Consider the following 11,232-nt stretch of genomic DNA (forward strand, 5'->3'; position numbering starts at 1 on the left):
AAATCCCAGAATCTGTTATTTGTCTTTTGGCAGTGAAGTAGGATATGGGAAGCCCCTGGGATCAAGATGTTATCTGAAACACGGTGCTTCTTATAGGAAGACACATTGTGGAAAATGGAGTTAAAAGACAAGTTTATTCTAGTACAAAAAAAATTTGAAATAATGAAGACAAGGGTTCTTCAAAAAGTTCGTGGAAAACACAAATTACAGAACTGTGCAAATACTTTCTTTTTTAAAAAATATTTTTTATTTATTTACTTGACAGACAGAGTTACAGACAGTGAGAGACAGACAGAGAGAAAGGTCTTCTTTCTGTTGGTTCACCGCCCAAATGGCCGCAACAGCCGGCGCTGTGCTGATCTGAAGTCTGGAACCTCCCCTGGGTCTCCCATGCAGGTGCAGGGGCCAAAGCACCTGGGCCATCCTCCACTGCCTTCCCGGGCCACAGCAGAGAGCTGGACTGGAAAAGGAGCAACCGGGACTAGAACCCGGTACCCATATGGGATGCTGGCGCCACAGGCAGAGGATTACCCTAGTGCGCCACAGCACTGGCCCCATGCAAATCCTTTCATGTTAGAGGTGCTTTATCAGAGATGGGCATTGTGGTGCAGTGGTAAGATGCCACCTGGGACACCTGCCTCGCATGTCAGAGTGCCCGGGTTTGACAGTTTCTACCCAGCTTCCTGCTGATGCGCACCTTGAGGCAGCAGGTGATGACCCAAGTGCTGGGGTCCCTGCCACCCACGCGGGAGTTCTGAATGGAGTTCCAGGCTCCTGGCTTCGACCTGATCCAGCCCCAGCTATTGCAGGAATTTGGAGAGTGAACCAGCAGATGGAAGATAGATCTCTCTCTCTCTCTCTCTCTCTCATGCTGCCATTCAAATAAATAAAGTAAATAAAGTGGTTTTTTTTTTTATGTGCCTATATCAACATTTGGTTGTCACATTCCATACATACACAGATGCTTTATTCAGCATCATTCTTTGTGGGATTTCTTTTTTTTTTTTTTTTGACAGGCAGAGTGGACAGTGAGAGAGAGAGACAGAGAGAAAGGTCTTCCTTTGCCGTTGGTTCACCCTCCAATGGCCGCCGCGGCCGGCGCGCTGCGGCCGGCGCACCGCACTGATCCGATGTCAGGAGCCAGGAGCCAGGTGCTTTTCCTGGTCTCCCATGGGGTGCAGGGCCCAAGCACTTGGGCCATCCTCCACTGCACTCCCTGGCCACAGCAGAGAGCTGGCCTGGAAGAGGGGCAACCGGGACAGAATCCGGCGCCCCGACCGGGACTAGAACCCGGTGTGCCAGCACCGCTAGGCAGAGGATTAGCCTAGTGAGCCGCGGCGCCGGCCCTCTTTGTGGGATTTCTATCAACGTTCAATTGATGGGGCTGGTGCTGTGGCGTAGCGGGCAAAGCTGCCACCTGCAGAACTGGCATCCCATATGGGCACCGGCTAGAGTCCCGGCTGCTCCACTTCCCATCCAGCTCTCTGCTATGGCCGGGGGGAGCAGTAGAAGATGGCCCAAGTCCTTGGGCCCCTGCACCCGCATGGGAGACCCAGAAGAAGCTCCTGGCTCCTGGCTTTGGAATAGCACAGCTCCAGCCGTTGTGGCCCATTGGGGAGTGAACCAGCAGATGGAAGACCTCTTTCTCTCTCTCTCTCTCTCTCTCTCTCTCTCTCTCTCTCTCCCTGCCTCTTCTCTCTCTGTTTAACTCTTTCAAATAAAGAAATAAATAAATCTAAAAAAAAAGATTCAATTGATGATCATATTCATTCAGTAATGTGGCTGAATGTTGAGCCAACATGCAAATCTGTTTTGTTCCTCAGTTGTGTTCATTTACTTATCTAGTTTTACAATAACAATTAAAAAATAAAAATGAAAGGGGAGGCTGTGTGAGTTATGAAGTCCCGTGGACACTGGAGATGTTCACAGCTGGTACACACAGATTCTCAGGCAGCAGCACCCACTGAAGGAAAGACTGGTGGGTTGCAATGAATAAGGTTTGACTCCAGCTCTGCCTCCCAGCTGTTTAACTTCTTTGAGCCTCTGTGTCTTTGTCTGAAAATGAGGATAGTGTGCACACCCTGCAAAAGAGTGTTCTGAGAATCAGAGATAACAACTGTAAACTCCTATCACAGTGCCTAAATGTGTAGAATATAATCAATGAGCCAAAAGAACGATCATGAATGGAATGAGCTGGAGCAGATGACTTTAAGGAGTAATGACACTGCTACTCTAAGATTCTAGAATTCTAAGTTCTAGCCTTTTAAAGGTGTGTAGCACTGAACCACCTTCCTGGCCACAATGTGTTTAGTGCTTACTGTGTGCAAAGCACTAGATTTCAGGGGAAACTGTCCATAAATACTCAGTAATCTGTCTCATTCACGTGTATAACTGTTTCTCAAGCCACAACCTGTGACAGTCTATGACAGGGAGATACCGAATGAGGTTCAGTGTGACACATACATATAAAGCCTTTAGACTCTGCTCGGGAAATGGGGAGGGAAGAATTGGGGGAAATAACTCCAGAACTGAGACCACCATTCTAGAGCAGGGAAGCTCAGACAGAGCTGAAATCCCAGGCATTTGGGCAGGTCTGGTCTTTGTGTGGGGGCTGCTGGTGGACAAATGGCAATGCCCACACACCCTTTCCAGTAACCTGAAAGGCAAGAAAGGGGAGTCCCTCCTGGACTGGCGACAGGGGATGTAAGCAGGCTGGCCAAACTAGAGCAAAGGACCATGGAGCAGAGGTCAACAAACAGTATTGATCACACACCTTTAGTAGTCAATGTGTTCTGACTCTCCCCCATACCCCAACATATTATCAATGATCTCCATGTACTACTTACTAAGTGTGCCACAATACCTTCAAGAGTATGGGCATTGAAAAGGATGAGCTCCATTTAAACTGAAGCTGTAATATTTTATTCTTCACCTTAGTAGGTCTTTCTGCGCACTCACTTTGGGGACCACTGGTAGAGAACAGGTGAACTTGCTAAGGTAGGGAAGTGTCTCTTCCTGCATAGAACCTTCTAAGGCAAGTCATCCTCAACAAGTCTCCCCTTGCCTTTACTTTTTTCTAGGGTGTGCGTGTGTTTAAGGCAGAGAGAGAGAAACAGACAGCAAACATAGATCTCCCATAGGCTGGCTCATTCCTTAAATGCCAACACAGTAGGGATTGGGATAGGCCAAAGCCGGGGCAACAGGAAGTCCATCCAGGTCTCCCATGTGGGAGTCACAGACCTAAGTACTTCAGGCATCACCTGCTGCCTCCTTTGGTCTACATTAGCAGAAAACTATAATCAGAAGCAGAGTTGGGACTGAAACTCAGGCACTCTGATTGAGGATGTGTTTCAAATACCGTGTTAACTGCTGTACAAAATGCCTGCCCCATCCCTTAGCTTTGTTCAAGAAACCCCGTCATTAAGTCAGGTAACAGGTAGGAACAGTGATGGAAGAACTCAGTCCTCCACACACTCTCTCCAGCTTCCTGCCCCACACCTGGCCTTCCAACTGTGCTTTCCCCAAATGGTTGCCACAGTTACACCTGAAACCAAAGGCTCTCCTACCATGCAGGAGCACAGACCCATATTTTGGCAGTGACCATATCTGACCTGGAAGAGTCTGGCTAGGAAGATCCCGGTTGTGTTCAATTTGGAGAACAGGGAAATACTTTGTTTAGGCTGTCTATTCTGCAGAGAGGGACTGAACCCTACAGAGTTCTCTCACACAGTTTTAGGTGCAATTAAGCACTAAAGTCCTCAGTGTTTTTGTGTGGGGGGATTTGGCTGGCTTTTCAGCTAAAAATGAGACTAGAAAAAAAAATTGCTTCTGAAAGCAGGTGTGCAAATAATGTAGCATGTTCTCCAGGTTTTACAGCTAGCTAACTGTCCTTACTAGACAACATGAGACCTCCCCTGCAGTATTTACATAGGTTTCATTTTATTATCGGCAAGAGAAACCCACACGTGTGGTCAGCCCATAAGAATACCGCCAGAACAAACCAGACTGGTGAAGGCGCTAGTCCAGTCTGCTGCAGCCTCTACACACTGCTGCATCTTGCCACCAGGACCCCTCCCCACCCCAGCACCTGAATGTACACAGCAGCCACAGACCTGCCAAAACCACGTGTGGTTTTCAGTGGGAAGGAACAGCTGGTTTCTGTAGGCACTGGCTTTTAAATGCCAGGCCTGGTGATTTGTGCCTGTCAACAACTTGGTGGTTGGTCCCAGCTCCCTGAGAGATGCTTTATCTGCTCGTGCAGCTCTAGGGAAGGGCAGCCAGCCCATGGCGTCTATCTGTTTAGTCAAGTCCAGCACATGGGAGCGAGGTAGTCACTGACAAGAGACAGTTTAAAACCACACAACCCAGCTTGCACAGGCCTGAGGAACACATTTTTGTATCTCAATAAAAAACTGAGTCTGTAGATTGGTAGTGAGCAAGGAAGAGTCCCATTGGCATTTTATACATCAGGTCGGTTTTGCTGCTTCCTTAGTGGCTTTTTACTGAGCTTTGTCAAGATAGAGCCAGGACAGCCATCTGGGTTTTACTCCAGAGAAAAGTCATGGACAGCCTTCACGCACATGTCAGATGGAAATCGTACGAGAAAGGAGAAGGCAGAGATCATAGAGTTTCTGATCATAGAGTTTCATTTTAGGAATGTTACACTGTGGTGTAGTAGGCTAATCCTCCACCTGTGGTGCTGGCATCCCAGATGGGCACCAGTTCCAGTCCCGGCTGCTCCTCTTCTGATCCAGCTCTCTGCTATGGCCTGGGAAAGCAGTAGAAGATGGCCCAAGCCCTTGGGCCCCTGCACCCATGTGGGTGGGAGACCTGGAAGAAGTTCCTGGCTCCTGGCTTTGGATAGGCTCCGATCCACAGTTGTGGCCATTTGGGGAGTGAAACAGAGGATGGAAGACCTCTCTCTCTGTCTCTCCCTCTCTCTGTCTGTAGCCCAATCACTCAAATAAGTAAATAAAATATTTAAAGAAAGAAAAAAGAGTGTCATGACTGGTTTTTCTACTTCATAAAATATGAATTTTTAAAAAAGAAGATCGTGTTATATTAGCATCAACTTTAACACTGCTACAAAAAGTTATAAAGACAATTGTCACTTTATTTAACTAGACTTTTTGTACATTCATTTAGAGTCAGTTCCACCATTTTGCTTGAAGTGAACGTCCTACTATATTTTCCTGATTATGTAAGTGAGCTGATTATTCAAGTAAGAGGTTGGTAAATATGGGAATTACTACAAAATCAACATTTTTCAGGGGCTACAGCTCAGGTAATTTGTGGAGTAACAAAGGGAATATCAAAAGATTTTTTTTTCTGGTATGCCACCACTTCAAGTTTATTATTCCTAGGCCTGATTTAAATACCATAATTAAAAGAGATTAAGGTACTTAATCTCTTTTACAAATTAATGTGGATCCTTAGTCCAGATCTGAAAGGTATTATAGTTCACGTTAAAATGGACTGGCTACAGACAGTGGAAGGCCAGAAAATACTAAAACAAAAAACTGGTTAAAATAACTACAGCAAAACTTCATTTATTAAAAAAAAAAATCCATTAATTAGGAATGTGTGACCATTAAGAAAGGCTCAAGACTAAAGTGTACCTTTGTGGAAGAGTTTGCTAAATCAACTCCTAGTGGAAAATACATTTCAAAGAGAAGACTGAAATGGCAAAGAGATTACTTACAGTATCCTTAAGTTATTTTAGACCTTTGGAATACGGAGTGATTCCCTAGTTATAAATAATTCATATCCATAACTTTAATCCACCTTGAACCTCTACTAAGTAAATCTTTCTTAACCTACTTATAGGATTTGCCCTCATGATGAAGGTAGGCTTCCATCTTTAAAATGAAAATGAAACGGAGTTTAAAATTATAATTGAAAGCCTCTTCCCAAACCAGTCCGCCCTTCCATACCAGTTTCCTTTGAGCCAAGCAGGTTGTTGGACGTCCCAGGTTAACACATGGAATCTGAAGGGAGCCTGGCTGGGTTCGATTTCCCCTTCTACCACTCGGGCATGTTCTTCACCGTTGGCGCGCCTCCATTTCCTCTCTGTAGAAAAGATGGATATCTGCGAAGTATTTAGTGCCTTGCCAAATAAAAACAAAACCGCAAAAACAGACCAAGAGTGAGTTCCTGTTGTCCATACCACAGGTCGGATGCACACCTTAGGCTCTGTACTACCCCCAAAGGCACTGTCGAAAGAGCTTGTCAACCACGTGAGGACACACGGGTTCTCCAGCCCTCTTCCTTCGCAGCTCAGGCGTGTGTTTTCACACTGCGGTGCATCACAACCACCTGGACCCTTCAAGCTGTCTTTCCTTCCCGCCTCCCGCACCCACACTCGCCCGCCAGGTACTGTTGGAGAACAATGCATAAGCTTTATCCAAACCACCTTCCCCGTCTCTATGAACCGGTCTCCTGTCTCTCTTCAGCCTGTGCTAGAATGTACCTGTTTCCTGACGTCTTCCCTCATCCACGCCCTCCCTCAACGCCGCACAGCTCTGCTTGGGAACCCCTACTCATTAAATTCCTCAAATCATTAAAGGCTTTCTGCATCGCCTGATCATCATCTGAAAAAAACAATTTTTTTTTTCCTCTCCCTCTCATTAAAACGTGGAATTGGAGCAGCTCGTTCCCCAGCGATTGGACTTTGGGCTCCAAAGAACAATCCCAGATACAGACACAAGACCAAGAAGATGCATGAGCTGGCGAGCTCCCGCGACCGGAGGCCAGTCTGGGGTACGCCTGCTTTGGACAGCACACGGGCGAGGGAGCTGGGAGGATGGTGACGCACCTGATGAAGTCAGTGGGACGAGAAGATAAACTAAGGCTAGGTGTAGTGCGCAGAGGCGCGCGCGCACGCACACACCCGCAAAGATGAGATGCGGCGAGGGAGCAGCAGCCCCAGGTATCTGACAATGGCACGGCCCCGATCGGGTCTCACAGCCCCGGGATTCCGCAGCCACCTGGGGAGACACCAGCAGGGGCGCACCGCACCCCCGCCCCTCCCCCGCGGCCGCGGCTCCCCAGTGTCCTCTAGAACGCCCGCATGGCTGTTGGGTCTCGAACCTCAGCGCCGATCCCGGTCCTCGGCCGCTCGACCCCGCTGGCCAGCCTTTGGCCCCCCACATCAATCATTAACGGGTCGGCTCCGGCTGCGGCGGCCCGAGGAGGGGGGATGGTACGGAACTCGAGACTGGGGACAACTCTTTCCTCCGAGGCGGCCGCGAAACCCTAGCCGGGGAGGCCCCCGCCCTTCTTCGGCGCCTCGGCTCGCTCATCCCCGCCTCCTGCCTGGGGGCGGCGGCGGCGGCGGCGGCGACGAAGGCAGCGGCGGCAGCGGCACCCGCACCGCGCGATGCCCAGTCACCGCCGCGCCGCTGCCGCCGCAGCCCGACGCACCGCCGCCGCCTCAGCCGCCTCAGCCGCAGCGCGGGCGGCTGCGCGCCGCTAGCTGGGAGCTTCACGAGGGGGCTTCCGAGCCCCGCGCGCTCCTGCCGGCTGCCGCGCTGCCTGCTGACTGTTTCCTTTTCTCGCTGTAGGAGCGGGTGCTCGGAGGCGCAGGTCTTGTCCTGAACCTGCAGCGACGTCCCGGGCGTGGGCACAAAGGCTCCGACGGCGGCCGGCCGGAGCTGCGGAGCGCGCGGGAGCCGGCACCAGAGGTCGCCTGCGCGCGCCCTAGCCAAGCCCCGGGCACCATGCCGCGGCGCCTGCAGCCCCGGGGCGCGGGCACAAAGGGCCCGCCCGCTGAGGCGGCGGCGGCCTCGGGGGCCGGCCGGCACCCCCACCCCGCCGCCTCTGGGGACCCGCCCGCGTCGGCCAAGCCGCTGCTGCGCTGGGACGAGGTGCCCGACGACTTCGTGGAGTGCTTCATCCTGTCGGGCTACCGGCGTCTGCCGTGCACGGCGCAGGAGTGCCTGGCCTCGGTGCTGAAGCCGACCAACGAGACGCTCAACTTCTGGACGCACTTCATCCCGCTGCTGCTGTTCCTGAGCAAGTTCTGCCGCCTCTTCTTCCTGAGCGGCCGCGACTTGCCCTTCCACCACCCGGGGCTGCTGCCGCTGTGGTGCTACGCGTCGGGCGTGCTGCTGACCTTCGCCATGAGCTGCACGGCGCACGTGTTCAGCTGTCTGTCGCTGCGCCTGCGCGCCGTCTTCTTCTACCTGGACTACGCGTCCATCAGCTACTACGGCTTCGGCAGCACGGTGGCCTACTACTACTACCTGCTGCCGGGCCTGAGCTTGCTGGACGCCAGGGTGATGACCCCGTACGTGCAGCAGCGCCTGGGCTGGCACGTGGACTGCACGGGCCTCATCGCTGCCTACCGCGCGCTGGTGCTGCCCGTGGCCTTCGTGCTGGCCGTGGCCTGCACCGTGGCCTGCTGCAAGAGCCGCACCGACTGGTGCGCCTACCCGTTCGCCCTGCGCACGTTCGTCTTCATCATGCCGCTTAGCATGGCCTGCCCCATTATGCTGGAAAGCTTGCTCTTCGATCTGCGTGGGGAGAACCCGACGCTCTTCGTGCACTTCTACCGCCGCTACTTCTGGCTCGTGGTGGCCGCCTTCTTCAACGTGAGCAAGATCCCCGAGCGCATCCAGCCAGGCCTGTTCGACATCATCGGCCACAGCCACCAGCTGTTCCACATTTTCACCTTCCTCAGCATCTATGACCAGGTGTACTACGTGGAGGAGGGCCTGCGCCAGTTCCTGCAGGAGCCGCCCGCCGCGCCCACCTTCTCGGGCACCGTGGGCTACATGCTGCTGCTGGTGGTCTGCCTGGGGCTGGTCATCAGGCGGTTCCTAAAAAACTCGGAGTTCTGCAGTAAAAAGTGAGCCTTGGCCTCGCCCGAGGCTGTTGGTTTGCTCACCTGTTTGTTGGCAGTTTCTGTTGTTGGTTTGTTTTCAGGTTTTGTTGTGTTTCCTTCTTTGCTGGAGTAGGGTGCTGAGACCCCGGAGGGAAAAGTCCCCTGCTTTACAAGGGGCTCCGGGCCCACTTGGGACTTTGGAAGAATGACAAAAGGGGGTCGGGCTGGAGGGGGTGAGGGGTGAGGCTCTGGTTCTTGTCCCTGTGGGAAAAATTCAGGTCGCGACTGTGGCACGCAGGGATTTTGAGGAGGAAGCTGACAAAATCCCAAGTGAAACCCCCAAACAGCTCGCTTTTCCAATCGTCTCCGGTGTCAGGGCTAATAACGAGGAGCCTTCTGAGGTCAGGAATGCAGTAAAGAGGATCAATAGGTAAATTCCCCGGGTACTTCCATTCCAGCTTATTTTTGTCCGAAGAATGGAGCTTTGTAGGAAACTGGCCCGAAGACACAAACCCAGGGCTTCCCTTGCTAGAAAATGCATGGAATGTGAACACACGTTATTTTGAAATATGTCTCAGATGTTATTTAAATAGTAATATATACAATGATTTTTTTCATAATTTATCCAAGTCTGTGATATGCACTGAATTTTCTTTGTCATAGTTTTGGATTTCGCAGCCTCCTGCGTTCCGTACACTTGAACTGGACATCAGCGCAAGCTGCTTCAGATTCCTCAGTTACTTTTTTCAACAGTGTTTTCTGAAGGCCTGTGAGTGTCATGACACAACTGTGAATTATTCTACCTTAGGGACTCTGGGGAAGCTCTTGGTAAGGAGCTCGAGTGGTTTGTACGAATCCCAGATTCCTGTTTATTTTCATGTGTTCCACAAAACCCATCCTGATTTTCTTGTTTGTTTTAATTTCATTTTTTTTCGCTTTGCTACTTATTTAATTTGCCACTGGAATAAATGTGCCTTTTGAAGCAATGCCCAAATGGCTGGTCCTCAAATAGTTTCTTGCCTGGGGAGAGCAGGAGGAGTTCCCTGCGTGTCAGGGTTCACCGTCCCACCCGGGAGGGAAGCAGGATGGTGTTGGTTTTAAGGTTTGGGCAGGACCGGAAGTAGTTGGGTCATACAGAGCATTTGGCGTTTCTACAAGGAGAAGGAGCCAACTTGCTAATGTGCCTGTGGTTCCTGATGCAGCCATGGGGGAGGATGAGAAGGTGCTGTTTCTAGACTGATGCCATCCAGCCTTGCTTAAAATTAACAATACAATATTCAGGAATAAACGAGGCCATTATATTAGGAAAGGCAGGAGCAGATTACTTGGGTTGTAACTGAACATTTTGAGTTAAATGAGATTACAGTTACCCACTTAAAACACCAAAGTCTCATTGGGATCCAAACTGTGGAGATGATGGGCAGTTATCCCAATTCCTTGAAAAATCAGTGAGCCTGCCCTCGAGGTCCTATTATGGCCGGATTCACAGGTTTCTTCTCAATGCTGACCTGTGACCACGGTGGCAACTCTAAATTAAACCACTGAGGTAGCTTATTTAAATACTGATTACACTTCGTGGCCCATTATTTTGGTTAAGAGCCAAATAAGTCATTGAATGGGGAGTCTGGACTTTGTGGAATAATTGAGATCAAGCACATAAGGTAGATGGACAATTACCTCAGCGCTGATAGGCTGGCACTCCTGAAGACATCGCTGTTTTTGTTTATGCTTTTTATCACGACTATGTAAACAGAGAAGTTTTTGCACAACTCCCTGGAGGAACCCGGACCCTTGTATATGTGTATCTTGCGTGTTAATTTGCACATGGAAGTTGAGTGTATAGATGTCTGTATTTTATTTTGAACCTCTCCATGGGATCGTAAATACTCTAGACAGTTGCTGGTGAATGTCAGCGTCTCATCCTTTGCAGACTGCAGGGAAAATCCCAGTAGGTTACCCAGACTGATAATCTGCGCTGACCACAGATGTTAGTTCTTAGCTGTAACTTAATGCAATACGTGCATTCAAGGACAACTGTGGAAATCAGAATATGCCACATGCAGATTTATTTGCATGCCACTGCTGTCTCTTTAGAGCCTCAAAGACTGTTGGTTCCAAAGCGAGAGGAGCAGGTTGCAGAGTGTGTTGTAGCTTCTTTGTAAAATGAGACCTCCCTTTCCGAAGGAGCTTTCAAGAGGAAGACTTTTAAAAAGCATGACTTGTTGGAGAATGCAAACCACACGCTGAATTTGTCATTGTGAATTTTTGCTGGGAGATCCTCTGGGTCCACAAACAGAATTCTCCTCTTGCCCCGTGCCTTTGTCCTTAAGCAGAGGCCACTTGAGGATAAAATTATACCCGTATCATTTTCAAGTGATTATGAGGCACGGGCCCAGGAAAATGACACA

The 11,232-nt window shown here is 50.3% G+C and overlaps 1 protein-coding gene across 1 annotated transcript; it reads left to right on the forward strand.

Annotated features, from left to right (window-relative positions):
- The first annotated feature begins 6,704 nt into the window (after positions 1–6,704).
- On the forward strand, positions 6,705–9,818 carry PAQR9 (progestin and adipoQ receptor family member 9). Its single transcript, XM_051818664.3, has 2 exons — positions 6,705–6,928; positions 7,563–9,818. Exon 2 carries the CDS (start codon positions 7,719–7,721, stop codon positions 8,850–8,852), a length of 1,134 nt encoding a protein of 377 aa, XP_051674624.1. The 5' UTR covers positions 6,705–6,928; positions 7,563–7,718; the 3' UTR covers positions 8,853–9,818.
- The last annotated feature ends 1,414 nt before the right edge of the window (positions 9,819–11,232 follow it).

Source organism: Oryctolagus cuniculus, chromosome 4 (genome assembly GCF_051225735.1).
Source record: "Oryctolagus cuniculus isolate XC-2025 breed Fujian yellow rabbit chromosome 4, ASM5122573v1, whole genome shotgun sequence".
Classification (NCBI taxonomy): Eukaryota; Metazoa; Chordata; class Mammalia; order Lagomorpha; family Leporidae; genus Oryctolagus; species Oryctolagus cuniculus.